At 44.1% G+C, this 17,942-nt stretch overlaps 1 protein-coding gene across 1 annotated transcript; it reads left to right on the forward strand.

Annotated features, from left to right (window-relative positions):
* Positions 1 to 8,259: 8,259 nt before the first annotated feature.
* LOC311121701 (NLR family CARD domain-containing protein 3-like) lies at positions 8,260 to 10,275 on the forward strand (the record flags this gene model as incomplete). Its single annotated transcript, XM_084196157.1, has 2 exons — positions 8,260 to 8,308; positions 8,920 to 10,275. 2 exons carry the CDS (start codon positions 8,260 to 8,262, stop codon positions 10,221 to 10,223), a joined length of 1,353 nt encoding a protein of 450 aa, XP_084052283.1. The 3' UTR covers positions 10,224 to 10,275.
* Positions 10,276 to 17,942: the final 7,667 nt, after the last annotated feature.

The raw sequence follows: 17,942 nt of genomic DNA on the forward strand, positions 1-17,942 counted from the left end.
ACACTCAAATTAAAGTTGACACATGAAGCAAAAGTGAAGAAAAAAATGTGTCTTTCCAGACAACCACCTTTCCTCCTAATTTGTATTTATGGTTGTTCCATAAAGAAGCAGAGCTTGTCAGGAATGGTGAAGATGTCTGTCTCTTATAATATGGGATTCTGCAGTCCCACATTTAAGTGTTGACTCAGATAATATGATGCTCCAAATGGGGCATTAAGTTCTTCTTCCATGTCAACCCAAATTGGCCTATTAGAGTTTTAATTGTCCAAATGAATCATTTTGTCTATGGTGTTAAAGGTGTAGGCAGGTATGGACAGTGGAAACATGCTGATAACGTAATTCCGTTTAGGAGCTTTAACCATCTTTATAACATGTGGCCTACCCCACAATGAGATTTATAGCTTGTCCCAGTTCTTCAACTGGAGTTGAATTTTGTTCAAACACTGTATTGATTGATTGATTGACTGCAAATATATTCATTCACCATTCAGTTAGTATTGGAAAAGACTAAAGGAATTACACAGAACACACTATAATCACACTTCAAATACATCCAAATACTTTATAGAGGCTAACCTGTTAGTAGATCCATAGCGAGCTTTAAACATTGTCTTGCTTTGGTCTGAAATACAGAGGACAGAACAATCCGCCCCAATACACCAACCTGAAAGACATCAATTAGACACAAACACAACATAAACAACATGAGTATTCAATATCAAATGCATCTAACTAATCTGATCTGCTTTATGTATTCTTATTTTTGTCAAGTCGAACATAATCTACATTGGGTCATCTGTGTGTGTGTGTGTGTCTGTCTTACCTGTTTGTGGTGGTTGATACATTTCTCTATCAGAGCTCACAGCTCCCAAACTCTCCACCACTTAACTGGACAGGGGCAGGATAAGCCAGGTACTAAAGGGAGGAGGATGGAAGGAGATGGTGAGAAAGTATATCATGGGTTTAAATGACTACAATTTCTCAATATTGAGTCTAGCTAGCTAAAGTTAGCTAACGTTACAGTACCTTTAACTAGCTAGCTACTGTAGCTAACGTTAGCTAAAACGTACCAACATTTATACAACAATTACCAGCTAACATTACAGGCTATGTAGCTTGGCTAGCTGATGAAAAACCAAGAGTACATTACATCATGTATTGTTTTTTAGTTATTTGATAGTAGTTTGATGAATTATTATCTTAGCTAGCGAATAGCTAAGGTTCACTCACCTTTCACGTCAATCCGTTGCAAGTCATCTCTTACTGGTCGCGTCTCTCCAACCATCCGCGCGCTTCCCGCTTCCAGTTGTCTTTTGACCAACGGTCTCAATTTGAATTCTGCGCTCGAGCGCCCTTTACTCACGAGGGCGCTGCTGGTTCCAAACCGAACCCCTCTTTTGAAAAGGCTTCTTCAAAGAACCCCTGAAGTCTACAACGGTTCAACAACGAGCTGATGGCAGAGTATAGGCTTTGAAATTAATCTTAAGGTATATTTTTTACCTTATATTATCCTAAAGGATCCTACAGGAAGCTTTTCTTTTAAGAGTGTAGTTCACGTTTACTCATTTATCTGCAAAACCATGCCTTCCGAGTTGTAAAGGGGTGGCCAGCCACATAATTAGTTTTAAAAGTCTACCATGACAACAACTATCCCATTGACTATATCCAGTAATAGTTTCTTATTGTTCTAGTTAAGATCTCACAACACAGTTACGCTGCTACAATTAAGGCATAAGACATAAGTATATATCATTTGAAAATGCAAACAAAATTGTCTTGAACTTGTCGTGTAATAACAATTTTGAAAAACACTAAAAAGGTATTCTCCCAAGGTCAATACTTCAAAAAATAATGAATCATAAAATGTTTGTCCTCTGTAGTTGCGTGTCTTTCTTTAAATGCTTGTTGTCCAATCAAATCACGCAATCTACAGATGGTGCTTCAACCAAAGAAAACTTTATTGATTGGCACATTTTCTGTTTAGAGATACTGAGAAATAACAACCAGGAAAGATAAATCATAAAAATATATGTTTATTTACATATTACAATAATTGTATAGCCTAGGTTTCATTTACAAACAGACATATTCACTACATTTGTTAAATTATTCACTTAATTACTTATATTATTTTCAGTAAACTCTTATTCTACAACATTTATTGTTTTAACATTCACACTGCTAGTTTTACACATTATATTTTTATATATATATACACACTACCTTCATTTATATAAATATAATATATAATGATCAATATATAACCATAATATATATATATAGCATTTACTATATAGACACACACACACACACACACACAGCTAAGGTGAAGAAGGTGAGCTTGGCTGTTACACCAGCTAAGGAGAAGAAGGTGAGATTGTCTGTTACACCAGCTAAGGAGAAGAAGGTGAGATTGGCTTGAACACCAGCTAAGGTGAAGAAGGTGAGATTGGCTTGAACACCAGCTAAGGAGAAGAAGGTGAGATTGGCTGTTACACCAGCTAAGGTGAAGAAGGTGAGATTGGCTTGAACACCAGCTAAGGTGAAGAAGGTGAGATTGGCTGGTACACCAGCTAAGGAGAAGAAGGTGAGATTGTCTGTTACACCAGCTAATGTGAAGAAGGTGTGATTGGCTTGAACACCAGCTAAGGTGAAGAAGGTGAGATTGGCTGTTACACCAGCTAAGGTGAAGAAGGTGACATTGGCTTGAACACCAGCTAAGGAGAAGAAGGTGAGATTGGCTGTTACACCAGCTAAGGAGAAGAAGGTGAGATTGGCTGTTACACCAGCTAAGGAGAAGAAGGTGAGATTGGCTATTACACCAGCTAAGGAGAAGAAGGTGAGATTGGCTATTACACCAGCTAAGGTGAAGAAGGTGAGATTGTCTGGAAGACCAACAAAGTCCCCTGTCCCCGAGGTGAAGAGGACACATTTACATTTACATTTTAGTCATTTAGCAGACGCTCTTATCTAGAGCGACTTACAGGAGCAATTAGGGTTAAGTGCCTTGCTCAAGGGCACATTTACGTCATTTAGCAGACGCTCTTATCCAGAGCAATTAGGGTTAAGTGCCTTGCTCAAGGGCACATTTACATCATTTAGCAGACGCTCTTATCCAGAGCGACTACAAATTGGTGCATTCACCCTGTAGCCAGTGGGATAACCACTTTACAATTATTATTATTATTTTGTATTTATTGTTTTATTCAGTTGATATGCCATACCATACATCTACAATGTAGGATCATAGGTTTGTGTGATTTCTATGTACTTTCAGAGAAAAGGAGTTAGTGCTGGAAAAAGATGGTCCCTTGTCCCAACTGGTGGAGACAGAGGTCTTTCAGACCTTTTCCTGGAGTGAGACTCTGGCGTGGGCAGAGGAGAAGGCACCTTTGATGACCACCTGTTAGAGGGCAACCCTTCCCCAGGCCAGAAACCTCAAAGTAGACGTCATCAAAGGTGGAGAAATCACCACAATGTGAGGATTAACCCAATATCATGTTCACACTAGATATCCAATATCAATCATTTCACAATTGACATGTTGTATATAGTTGTACCGTTTCTACAAGTCAATTAGTAAAGTAAGTACAACTCTGACATGTAAGCCTTGTCCGAGACAAAAGACAAAACTAAGAGAAGAAACCTTCTAATGTCTCCTCTTTTCAGAGACGACTTTCAACGTAAGAAGCAGGACCTCCTTGACAGAGGGACATGGATGGTGCTGTCAATGGCCTTGTTCACCAGCAGGCTAAATAAAATGACGTTTGTACCAACATGCCTGGAGATGGAGCTGTGGAGGGGAAGATGCTGTGAGAAGATATTCTTCACTCTGAACTCCATGGCCATCTGCCTATGTTCTGATGCCACTAGAGGACATGTTAACAGGTTGAGGGTCGGCAATGATCCCCAGATCATGAAGTGGAAGAAACAGGCTGAGGTAAGTGTGAGTCTTAAACATATGTAAACACAATTTGATTCATTGATTCATTGATTCAACACAACAATTTCATAATTCTATTATTTCATTGAATTTCTCATCTCAGTCAGGATGCTCTCGAATAGGCTTTGTCGTGCCCTCTCCACATCTTATACTTTTCTCATATTTTGTGTGTTCTTTCTTCCATATGGGAATGAATGCTGACAAATAAATGCTCATATTATTTTATTGATGAAGTATTCCACTAAATGAAAGAAGATAGAAATGAACTTTTGACCAATGCTAGCTGATAATATTTACTCTTCCATATGCGTTGTGTTCTTACATCTTCTTCAGTATGAGGTCTGGGATGTACACCATGTGATTTTCTTTGCCATATGCCTTTTTCAACAGCTTTTCTCTTTCTTTCTCCCTCTGTTTCTTTTCGTTATAGTTCCTTGCCACCTCGTCCAGGTGGGCTTTCACCTTCTCCTTATTCTTCCTCACTTCTTCCTTACTCTCTGCTTTTCTAGCTCTGAGCAGTTCTTTTACTTTGTTCTTCTCCAACAAGTCTCTTTCTTTCCTCTCCTTTTTCTCCTGCTTTGCCCTGACTCTCTGGGCGCGTTTAGTTTCCATCTGAAAGAGAAAGTCCATACATGTTGGTCAGTGATCTGAAATATTATTATTACTCCTTCTCTAGCATGCAGTCAACTTAATCTGTTGAATCTGATAGTATAACCATTAGGAGGTGACTTATGACCTCCCTGAACTGTGACTGGTTAAATGGAGTGTACCTGTGCCTGCTCTTGCTCTCTGAACCTCAGGACTGTCTGCATCTGGTACAGCTTTATGTACGCCTCCTTCATCCTCTCCACCACATCCCTCTTCTCTATTGCCCATCTCTCTTTGTCCCTTTGCATTTTCTCAATTTCACTACTCTTTCTCTCCCGCTCCTCTGTAATCTTCCAGTTCTCCTTCTCCATCTCTCTCTTTTCCATCTCCCATCCCTTCTTCTCTTGTCCATTCAGGCACAGAATCCTCATCTTTTCTCTTTCCAGAGCCTCTATCGCTCTCTCCTTCTCTCTCAGCTCAATTATCCACTCCTCTGCTGCCTGCGTGCTCCTCCTCTTAATCTCCTCCTTCTCCTTCATCCATCTTTCCCCCCGTTGATCCAAGAGGCTTCGTAGGCCAGCCTTGGCCTTGGCCCATCTCCCCCTGTCCTCCTTCCAGGCTACTAGGGTCTGATTCCTCTCCTGGTCTGCTTTGGCCAAAGCTGTCTCCAAACCATTTCTTATGAGGTTCCATCCATTCCTCTCTCTCACCCTCTCCTTCCCCACCCTTTCATTCTCAGCTAACAGTCTCTTCTTGTTCTCCACTGTCACCTTCCATAACTTGGCCAAGGACATCTTCACCTTTGATATCTTGTCCACCATTGTTTGTTTGTCGGTCGCTGCGCTTTCTCTCTGTTTGACCGACACCTCTCTCACCCTTTCATTCTCAGCTGACAGCCTCGTGTTCTCCACGGTCAACTTCCCTATCTTGGCCAAGTGCAGTATGTTCTGCACCTTCAGCTTTGCCATCTTGAGCTCCATATTTTTTCTGTCTGACACTGCACTTTCTCTCTGTTTCTCAAACAACTCTCTCTCCAGCTTCCATTGGTAGCAGTTTACCTCAATAGAAGCCTCAGTCTCCCTTATCTGTCTCAGCAACTCTTCAATCAGCCTTTCTCTTTCTTGCTCTGGTTCCACCCTCACCTTGTTGACTTCCTCCAACACCTCTCTCTGCAGCTTCCACCGGTAGTGGTCTACCTTGTTACAAGTCTCAATCTCCTTTCTCATTCTCAGCAGCCCCTCCATTTCTCTTTGTCTTTCTATCTCTCGTTCCCCCCTCATCTTGTTGCCTTTCTCCATCTCCTCACTTTCAGTCATCTCTTTCTCCATCTCAATGACTTCTCTCTGCATCAATATGTATGGAGAAACATGTATTCCTTATTTTTTTTATTTTGTGTGAATCTTTTCCATGTCATTTTCTTAAAACTGTCTGGCCATGCCAGTTTTCCAACTTCAGTTACCTTCAGGCTAACTGGTATAATTTATTAAATGGTAATAAGTAGGCCTACCTTCACTGATTTCCTTAGAAGTCAAACACTTTTACACATTATTATGTTCTAACTCACCTCTCCTCCGCGATGTCTGTCCACTTATGAAGATTTAAAAAGATATACACTTGAGTAGTTATGGTGTGGTGAATGGATATGCTGGTTGTTTTCTTTGGTTTGGAACTTGTTGTAGCCAAGTTCTAATTCCAAATTCTATGGTTGTAGCCTAGCTTAATTGTTGAGTCATAATGAGATTGGAATGTTGGCTTGAATTCTGTATTATGGACAAAAATCTCAGAATTCTGAAGATTTTAGAATTATATTTTAAAATTATTGTTTGTCATACATTCTATATACATCATTCTAGCCCTTGGATGCTCTCTCAGAGTTATAAGTCTTATATTCTCAGCCCAAAAGAAATTTGGTCTATTTCAAAAATATTCAAAATAAGGATTACTTTGTAAGTATTGGTTGTCATGGTGCCGTGAGGAAGCCTAGGCAGAGAGCTCTGTTAATATGTGACCGACCCCCCCCCCCCCCACACACACACACACACTCACTTAAAGACCTTGAAGTTTGGTTTGGAAACAACATCACTATTTGTCCTGGCAATGAAGGTCTGTCTTCTGGAACACTCATGAAAAAAGAGAATGGTTTTCGTTTAAGTTGTCCACTTTAAAAACCCTTCAGCTTCTTCTGGCTGAGTTGCTTGAGGACACGGTAGCGCTGTGGCGAGGAGGCACAAGATAGGTCCTTAAAATAACATCACTAAGGCTACTTAACACTGTAGAAACTCTGGAATCACACTTTGTTGGCATAAAGACACCCACAATCTCTCCTTCTATCTCGGTACATTCTGTGTTGCACCAACGAGTGTTCAGTCCTTGCACACCATATAATGGAGGGTGTCATTCCAAAATACCCCTTCGCTGCATTGAACCTGCTAATTACCGAGACAGTTGAACGTTAAAATGATTGAGAATGACTTTCACCACTAAATAAACTTCCACAGTTTGACAAAGACACATCAGGGGAAAACAGCTACTCGTATTAAAAACCTTTCATTATGGCGATAGCTATTTGCTGCAGTGACTGAGAGCCAATTGAGGCCCAGTATTCTCAGTGCTTCTGGGGCCTGTGCAGTGCAGGTGAATGGTGTGCGTGTGTGTATGTGTGAAATGTAGGATTGTCTGAGCACAAACAGAGCTACTTATTTTGGCAACGCAAGAAGCAGAGTTAGCAAACAGCTTGAGTGATGAATGACAGGCTGCTAGGAGAGGCAGAGAACCCAAAGATCCTTCCTCACTCACACTCCCGGAAAAAGCTTTTGAGTTGCTGTGGATCCAGTGGTTTGTGTGTGTGTGTGTGTGTGTGTGTGTGTGTGTGTGTGTGTGTGTGTGTGTGTGTGTGTGTGTGTGTGTGTGTGTGTGTGTGTGTGTACTCCCTGGATGAGGAGATGTAATCTCATGTTTTGTCCACAGAAACCAACAGGAGAGATCAGAGTCAGAGATTCTCAGTGGTCAGTCTTCCCTGAGTCATCAAACAGACCTGGCCTCCATATTCAGTGTATGTGGTCCTGTTATGAACATTTGTTTTTGTTTACCTCAAGTAAAGTTGATCTGTCAATCATTCATTCATGTGTTAATGAGAAAGCATTTATTCTCTTGCTTAACTTATTTACTTGATTTATTTCAGTTGCTTGAAGAGAATATTATGACATTTGTGAAGAAGGAGCTGAAGATGTTCAAGAGGATTCTTAGTCCAGAACTCCCAGAAGGCTTTGAGAGTCAGAAGCAGGATAAGGAAGTGGTGGATGCTGAAGATGAGAAGCAGGAGAGCAGTGCCAGAGAGGGAGCTCTGAAGATCACACTGCACGTCCTGAGGAAAATGAACCAGAAGGAGCTTGCTGACACACTGGAGAAAAGTAAGAGCTGTCTGCCTCATGTTGAATGCTGTTTTAGAACATTTAAAAGCTGTAGCTAAAGTACAGCTAATGTAGCTGTGTAACTCAATGATATTGTAGCAGCCTTAACACAACACCTACTGACCTCATCAAGTAGCAGCAGGGATGTGTTGTGTTGATTAATTTAGAGAGAGAGAGAGAGAGAGAGAGAGAGAGAGAGAGAGAGAGAGAGAGAGAGAGAGAGAGAGAGAGAGAGAGAGAGAGAGAGAGAGAGAGAGAGAGAGAGAGAGAGAGAGAGAGAGAGAGAGAGAGAGAGAGAGAGAGAGAGAGAGAACATTAATGACACCATCAGTAATACCAAAAAAAAAATATATAATCAGTCACTCCAGTGTGGAATGCATTATTAAAACATTTACAGATTTATACAGTCAGTTAAGATAATACATTATTATAATTTAATCTTTATAACACAGTTTTACAAAACTGTAGGCATTAAATCAGACGTAATATTAATATCCTCTGTGTTATTTCTTCATTCAGATGAGCTTGCTGTGATTTGCCAACGTGAACTCAAATCTAATCTAAAGAAGAAGTTTCAATGTGTATTTGAGGGGATCGCTAAACAAGGAAACCCAACACTTCTCAATAAGATCTACACAGAGCTCTACATCACAGAGGGTGGAACAGGAGAGGTCAATAATGAACATGAGCTGAGACAGATTGAGACAACAACCAGGAAACAAGCAAGACCAGAGACTGCAGTCAAATGTAACGACATCTTCAGACCCTTAACTGGACAAGACAAACTTATCAGAACTGTGCTGACAAAGGGAGTCGCTGGCATTGGAAAAACAATCTCTGTGCAGAAGTTCATTCTGGACTGGGCTGAAGGAAAAGCAAATCAGAATGTCCAATTTGTATTTTCATTCCCTTTCCGGGTTTTGAATTTGATGAAAAAGGAAAAACACACTTTGATTGAACTTCTCAATCACTTCTCAGTGGAAACCAAAGGATCAAGAATCTCCAACTACGACAAGTACAAAGTTTTGTTCATCTTTGATGGTCTGGATGAGTGCCGACTGCCCCTAGACTTCCAGAAGAACAAGATATGTTGTGACGTCACAGAGTCAACCTCAGTGGATGTTCTGCTGACAAATCTCATCAAGGGAAATCTGCTTCCCTCTGCACTCCTCTGGATAACTACCCGACCTGCAGCAGCCAATAAGATCCCTTCAGTGTGTGTTGACCAGGTGACAGAGGTACGAGGGTTCAATGACCCACAGAAGGAGGAGTACTTCAGGAAGAGATTCAGTGATGAGGACCTGGCCAGCAGAATCATCTCACACATAAAGACATCAAGGAGCCTCCACATCATGTGCCACATTCCAGTCTTCTGTTGGATTTCTGCAACAGTCCTTGAGCACATGTTGAGTACAGACAAGACAGAAGAGATGCCCAAGACTCTGACTGAGATGTACTCACACCTTGTGGAGTTTCATACCAAACAGAAGAATGAAAAGTATCTTGGGAAAAAAGAGACAGGTCCACACTGGAATAAAGAGAGCATTCTGTCACTGGGAAAACTGGCTTTTCAACAGCTTATGAAGGGCAATCTGATTTTCTATGAAGAAGACCTGAAAGAGACTGGCATTGATGTCAATGAAGCCTCTGTGTACTCAGGATTGTGCACACAGCTCTTTAAAGAGGAATGTGTGCTGTACCAGGAAAAGGTGTACTGCTTTGTGCATCTCAGCATTCAGGAGTTTCTGGCTGCTGTATATGCGTTCCTCTCATTCATCAACAACAATGAGAATCTAATGGCCGAACCGCAAGTTACTGAAGTTACTGTCTACAAGAGTGCTGTGGATAAAGCCTTACAAAGTGAGACGGGAAACCTAGACCTTTTCCTCCGCTTCCTTCTGGGCCTCTCACTGGAGTCCAATCAGAAGCACTTACGAGGTCTCCTGACAAAGACAAGAAGCAGCTCACAGAGCCATGAAGAAACAGTCAAGTACATCAAGGAGAAGATCAGGGAGAATCCTTCTCCAGAGAGGTGCATCAATCTGTTCCACTGTCTGAATGAACTGAATGACCATTCTCTAGTGAAGGAGATCCAAAGCTTCCTTAGATCAGGAAGTCTCTCAGAAGCCAAACTGTCACCTGCACAGTGGTCAGCTCTGGTCTTTGTGTTGTTGACTTCAGAAAAGGAGCTGGATGTGTTTGACCTGAAGAAATACTCCAGATCAGAGGAAGGTCTTCTGAGGCTGCTGCCAGTGGTCAAAGCCTCCAGAGCTGCTCTGTGAGTACATAACATGACATTTAAGTACTAATCATCAGGAAGAAATATTCAGTTTAGAGAAAAATATGTATTATTGAATAACATATTGAATCAGTGCATTGATGTTCACATTAGTATAACAATATGACCATACAATTCTAGGAGACAGAAGATTAATCTATATGTTGTTTAAGAGAATAAACCAAAGTTACAGAGGAACAAGGATCATACCCCCTCTGTTATTGGTAATGGTGAGAGGTTAGCATGTTTTGTTGTAGCCTCTGGAACTTACTCACTCATTATTATTCATGATTCATTCATGATCTTTCTCAATCATGGCATCATTAGGATTCATTCAGTAGTGTTTAGAAACATGTTATCTACTCACAGAAAGGAAATTACTCAACACAAAAGAATAGCAGTGTGGTTTTAATATGATTTGACTCTTTGCAGGCTGTCACGCTGTCTAGTCACAGAGGAAGGCTGTGCTTCTCTGGTCTTAGCTCTGAAGTCAAACCCCTCACACCTGAGAGAGCTGGACCTGAGCTACAATCACCCAGGAGACTCAGGAGTCAGACTGCTCTCTGCTGGACTGGAGGATCCACACTGCAGACTGGAGAAACTCAAGTACATAGAGGGTTTATGTCAATGTTCATATCAGACATGTTGGAGTTATCAGGCTAGTTAAGACAAACATTCTGACCACCACTTGGACTAAGTTATATAAAGACTGTGTGTGTGTGTGTGTGTGTGTCCAGTGTGTGTGTGTGTCCAGTGTGTGTGTCCAGTGTGTGCGTGTGTGTGTGTGTGTGTGGACACACACACTCTGGACACACACACGCACTTGACTGACAAACACACACACACTGAACACACACACTGGACCCACACACGCACACTCTGGACACACACACACACACACACACACTGGACACACACTGGACACACAAACACACAGATTGGACACACACACAGACACACACTCACACTGAACACACACACACACACACTGGACACACACATTCACTTGACAAACACACACAAACTGAACAAACACACTGGACACACACACACATACACACTGGGCACACACAAAGAGGACACACAGACACACACTGGACACACACACACACACACACAAAAATACACTGGACACACACACATACCACACACACACTGGACACACACAAACACACACACTGGACACACACACACATGCACACACACAGACACACACACAATGGACACACACACTGGACACACATACACACACACTGGACACACACACAGACAAACAACAAACATTCTTACCACGGCTTGTACAAAGTTATATGCTGAATGTGTGAGTGTTGTGTGTGTGTGTGTGTGTGTGTGTGTGTGTGTGTGTGTGTGTGTGTGTGTGTGTGTGTGTGTGTGTGTGTGTGTGTGTGTGTGTGTGTGATTGTGTGCGTGTGTGTGTTCACGTGTATCCCTCAATGACTGTCTGTTCTTCTGCTTACCGTTACAGTGTGGAACATGGTGGAGAGAACAGAATGAAACCTGGACTTAGAAAATGTGAGTGTTGACTGCTGTGAAGAATATGACTAAGAATAAGTCTTAATTCAAGTGAAGTCAAAGTCAAAGACCACCATCATTACTTACTTGGTCATATTAAATATCAGCTGTAGTTCTACAGAAGCACAAATCAGGGACACCAAAGTTTACAAAGAGTTGCTTTGACAATGTGTGTGTGTGTGTGTGGCGTGTTCGTGTTACTTTAGAAATGTGTGTGTATGTTCAAGGTGTGTGTGTGTGTGTGTAATTAATGGGAATAAGTGTGTTTTATATTACCATATATAACATATAATCATTGAACAAGTCTCAAGTTACCTTAACGTATCCTTTTGATACCTAGAAACATCTATATGAAATGAATTAGTGAAAAGTGAGTTAACATTCTAATGTGAATGATGATGATTTCTAATATTGTGTCTGGTTTCATCCATCAGATGTCTGTGTTCTCACACTGGACCTAAACACAGTAAACAGACTCCTCTCTCTGTCTGAGGAGAACAGAAAGGTGACATGGAGGAGAGAGGAGCAGCCGTATCCTGATCACCCAGAGATTTGAGGACAGGGAACAGGTGCTGTGTAGAGAGGGTCTGACTGGACGCTGTTACTGGGAGGTAGAGTGGAGTGGGAGAGGGGCTGTTATAGGAGTGACATATAAAGGAATCAGCAGGAGAGGAGGGGGTAATGACTGTGGGCATGGATACAATGACAAGTCCTGGAGTCTGATCTGCTTTGACAACAGTTACTCTGCCTGTCACAATAATAAGTCCACTACCATAGACGTCCCCTCCTCCAGCTCCCACAGAGTAGGAGTGTATCTGGACTAGCCAGCCGGCACTCTGTCCTTCTACAGAGTCTCCTCTGACACACTGACCCACCTGAACACATTCCACTCCACATTCACTGAGCCCCTCTATCCAGGGTTTTGGGTTCATGATGTTGACTCCTCAGTTTCCCTGTGCCAAACATAACACACACACTGAACACACAAACACACTGGACACACAACACACAAACACACTGGACACACACTGGACACACTGGACACACATACACACACACACTGGGAACACACACACACTGAACACACACACACACTGGACACACACACACACACACACTGGAAACACACAAACAGGACACACAAACACACACACATACACACACACACACACACTGGATACACACCAACACACACACACTGGACACATTTCTATGTGTTGGATTTTGATGAAAGGAAATCCCATATAGCCTACTGGACAGGACTTTGCTATGGCATCTTCTGTTTGGGTGTCTCAGGTCAGGTCTGAGCCATGATCAGAATGTGTCTCTGTGTCTATTTCCAGCCCTGCCATTTCTACCTGTCCTGATCTAGTGTTTCACCCCTGACCTCCTCACACCGTCTCACTGTCCATGTCTGCTTTTAGCTCCCACCTCTACTTCACTGTGTTACAATGGACCTTATGCTTGTTATGTCACCTCTGTAACCAGTTATCAAACATACTGACCTTTCTGACCCTATCCCATGGCCCTACTTTCTACAACTGAACATTTAAAGTCCTCTGAGTTTTGTTTAGTGTCCATTTACTTATGTATGTATTTGTTGTATATTGGGGTTGTGCTGCAGAGCATCATGGGGGTTTGTATGTGTTGAGATGATCACGTTCCAGATAAATGGTTGTTCTGATTCCTGTCTCCTGTCTCATCATTATTGAATTGTTATACAGACGTGGTTATGAAACCCACAATACATAACAAAAGATTGGTGATGAGTAAGTCTGAATCTACAGGAACTATTCTGTCTGGAAGCAGTGGGTTTTTACAACTGTTTAAAACTGTTATTTTCTGTGGTACAGAATAGGCTAATGTTAGCACAGTGTATTGATAGCAGAGGCACGTGCATAGTCGAGCTAGCTAAGAAAGAGCGTTAACCAGTAGTTTTTTGGGGTATCTGTACTTGACTTTACTATTTATATTTTTGACTACTTTTACTTTTACTTCACTACATTCCTAAAGAAAATAATGTACTTTTTACTCCATACATTTTCCCTGACACCCAAAAGTACTCGTTACATTTTGAATGCTTAGCAGGACAGAAAATGGTCCAATTCACACCCTTATCAAGAGAACATCCCTACTGCCTCTGATCTGGCAGACTCACTAAACACAAATGCTTTGTTTGTAAATTGTCTGAGTGTTGGAGTTTGCCTCGGGCTGAACGTACATTTTAAAAACAAGAAAATTGTCTGGTTTGCTTTATGTAAGGAATTTGAAATGATTTATACTTGTACTTTTACTTTTGATACTTTAGTATATTTTAGCAATTACATTTACTTTTGATACTTAAGTATATTTAAAACCAAATACTTTTAGACGTTTACTCAAGTAGTATTTTACTGGGTGACTTTCACTTTTAGTTGAGTCATTTTCTATTAAGGTATCTTCACTTTTACTCAAGTATGACAATTGGGTAATTTTTCCACCTCTGGAGTTAACATCGTTATGGACGGCAGAAAAGGACTGGAGACGGACATCGGAGCGGGAAAACAACGTGATTAAAAAGGAGGAAGTGATTAAAGGAAAGGACATTTATTCAACTGTGAAGACAAACCTTTTAATTAAATCTGCTAAATGAACGAACTTAGGAGGAAACGTCAGTGAGTGAAGTGAATGAAGATCACATGACTGAGGAAAATATTGCCTTGGTTGAGGACAATACTGAAGTGAGTGACAATCAGGAGCTTATTGAGAAATGAACAATTATTGGAATTGATGGAAACATTGGACAGTTTGATGAAAGTATTGATCAGTGGATGTCACGATCGTCTGAAGGAGCGGACCAATACGCAGCGCGTGGAGTGAACATGATGACTTTATTTATAAAGCAACCACGAAAAAACAACAAATGACGATAATGAAGTCCTCAGTGACACAACTGAACTTGGAACAATAACCCACAAAACAAAGGAGAAAACACACAGAATATATATGGCTCCCAATCAGAGATAACGAGCCGGCAGCTGACACTCGTTACCTCCGATTGGGAGTCATAGACCAATCACCACTAGACACAAACAAAATGAAACTCACCCATCCCCAACACCACCAAATGAAATACACCCAAACCAATGACAATGAACAACCCTGGCTCAAATATCAAAGTCCATGGAGCCAGAGTGTCACAGTACCCCCCCCTAAAGGTGCGAACTCCGGGCGCACCAATATCAGGACTAGGGGAGGGTCTGGGTGGGCGTCTGTCCACGGTGGCGGCTCTGGCCCCGGTCGTGATCCCCACCCCACCACAGTCACAACCTGCTTCGGTAGCCTCCTCCCAATGACCACCCTCCAACTAACCCCACCTGGACTAAGGGGCAACACCGGACTAAGGGGCAGCATCGGCCTAAGGGGCAGCACCGGGATAAGGGGCAGCACCGGGATAAGGGGCAGCACCGGGACAAGGGGCAGCACCGGGACAAGGGGCAGCACCGGACTAAGGGGCAGCACCGGACTACGGGGCAGTACCGGACTAAGGGGCAGTACCGGACTAAGGGGCAGTACCGGACTAAATGGCGGACCCTGGCTGGCTGGCTCTGGCGGATCCTGGTTGGCTGGTGGATCCCGGCCGGACGGCTCTGGCGGATCCCGGCTGGACGGCTCTGGCGGATCCCGGCTGGACGGCTCTGGCGGATCCTGGCTGGACGGCTCTGGCGGATCCTGGCTGGACGGCTCATGGCTGGCTGACGGATCTGGCTGCTCATGGCTGGCTGACGGATCTGGCTGCTCATGGCTGGCTGACGGATCTGGCTGCTCATGGCCGACTGACGGATCTGGCTGATCCTGTCTGGCAGAAGGCTCTGGCTGATCCTGTCTGGCAGAAGGCTCTGGCTGATCCTGTCTGGCAGAAGGCTCTGGCTGATCCTGTCTGGCAGAAGGCTCTGGCTGATCCTGTCTGGCGGAAGGCTCTGGCTGATCCTGTCTGGCGGAAGGCTCTAGCGGCTCCGGTCTGGCGGACGGCTCTGATGGCTCATGGCAGACGGGCGGCTTTGCAGACTTTGGGCAGACGGGCAGTTCAGGCCCCGTTGGGCAGACAGGCAGTTCAGGCGCCGTTGGGCAGACGGGCAGTTCAGGCGCCGTTGGGCAGACGGACAGTTCAGGCCCCGTTGGGCAGACGGCAGACTCTGGCCGTCTGAGGCGCATCGTAGGCCTGGTGCGTGGTGCCGGAACTGGAGGTACCGGGCTGAGGACACGCATCTCAGGGCTAGTGCGGGGAGTCGGAACAGGGCATGCTGGACCCTGGGGACTCCCATAACGCCTAGTGCGGGGAGCCGGAACAGGGCATGCTGGACCCTGGGGACTCACCTCACGCCTAGTGCGGAGAGCAGGAACAGGCCGGGCGGGGCTGGCGACGCGCACCGTATCCCTGGTGCGAGTGGCCGGAACAGGCCGGGCCGGGCTGGCGAAGCGCACCGTATCCCTGGTGCGTGGAGTAGGAACAGGCCGGGCTGGGCTGGCGAAGCGCACCGTATCCCTGGTGCGTGGAGTAGGAACAGGCCGGGCTGGGCTGGCGAAGCGCACCGTATCCCTGGTGCGTGGAGTAGGAACAGGCCGGGCTGGGCTGGCGAAGCGCACCGTATCCCTGGTGCGTGGAGTAGGAACAGGCCGGGCTGAGCTGGCGACGCGCACCGCATACTTGGTGCGTATGGCAGGAACAGGCCGAACCGGGCTGGCGACGCGCACCTTACACTTAGTGCGAGGGACCGGAACAGGCCGTACCGTACGGGGAACACACACTACTGGCTGCACCTCGGGACTAGGAACGGGCCGGACCGAACTGGTTACACACCCCAGTACCTCACGCCGTGCCTCAACACCTTCCTTCCCTGCTTTACCCAGTAGCCCCCTTGACCTGGTAGCCCACTGAATCCGTCCCTTCTCTGCCTCCGTCAGCCCCCTTAACCTGGCAGCCCTCTGTCTCTGCCTTGTGGCAGCCTCCTGCTGCTCCGTCGCCCAAGCCATGTGCCCCCCCCCAAAAATTTCTTGGGGTTGCCTCTCTTCCACGGGCTTACAGCCTCGCCTTCGCGCTGCCTCCTCGTACCACCTCCTCTCGGCTTTGGCTGCCTCCAGCTCTTCACGAGGGCGGTGATATTCCTCCGGTTGTGCCCAAGGACCCTTTCCAGCCCGAATCTCCTCCCATGTCCAAAAATCCTTAGGAGGCGTCCATAACTCCTGTGTCCAGACCCTTTGCTCCTGGACGCGCTGCTTGGTCCTTTTATGGTGGGTTATTCTGTCACGATCGTCTGAAGGAGCGGACCAATACGCAGCGCGTGGAGTGAACATGATGACTTTATTTATAAAGCAACCACGAAAAAACAACAAATGACGATAATGAAGTCCTCAGTGACACAACTGAACTTGGAACAATAACCCACAAAACAAAGGAGAAAACACACAGAATATATATGGCTCCCAATCAGAGATAACGAGCCGACAGCTGACACTCGTTACCTCCGATTGGGAGTCATAGACCAATCACCACTAGACACAAACAAAATGAAACTCACCCATCCCCAACACCACCAAATGAAATACACCCAAACCAATGACAATGAACAACCCTGGCTCAAATATCAAAGTCCATGGAGCCAGAGTGTCACAGTGGAGCTCATATACAGAACGGTTTGAATATTTAGTTCTTGTAAATGACATGGATGAGGACAACATTGTGCCTCCATGTTTTAGAGTAATGGGGCCAAAGACATTTAATTTACTAGGCAGCCAGCTACAGCCAGTCAGAACAGGTAATAAGACGTATGGGGATATTGTGGAGATACTTAAAGGACATTTTTCACCAGAAACACTAGTTACTAAGACTTTTCCTAGCTCGTTTGTGAGAACCAGTTTTAGCCTTCAGTCCTAGTTTTGTTTCACCTGCCTGTTTGCCTACCTGTGTATGACCATTGCCTGCCTGTGACCACGATTCCTGTCTTCTGTAAAGGCGTAATACACACCTGCTGCGCTCTGGGCGTGAATCTACACCTTTTTCTCCCTGAGTATTCATTACAGTACCCTAATGTTAAGTGTCGTAAATGTATAGTTATTAGGTGCTGACATCTTTAAAGATAATAAGAAAGAGGGAAAAAGATAAAAACTAAATGAAATGATGAAAGTATAAAATAGTAACCATCTGGTGAGC

This window comes from Coregonus lavaretus, assembly GCF_964263955.1.
Source record: "Coregonus lavaretus genome assembly, contig: HAP1_SCAFFOLD_900, whole genome shotgun sequence".
In the NCBI taxonomy this organism is placed as follows: Eukaryota; Metazoa; Chordata; class Actinopteri; order Salmoniformes; family Salmonidae; genus Coregonus; species Coregonus lavaretus.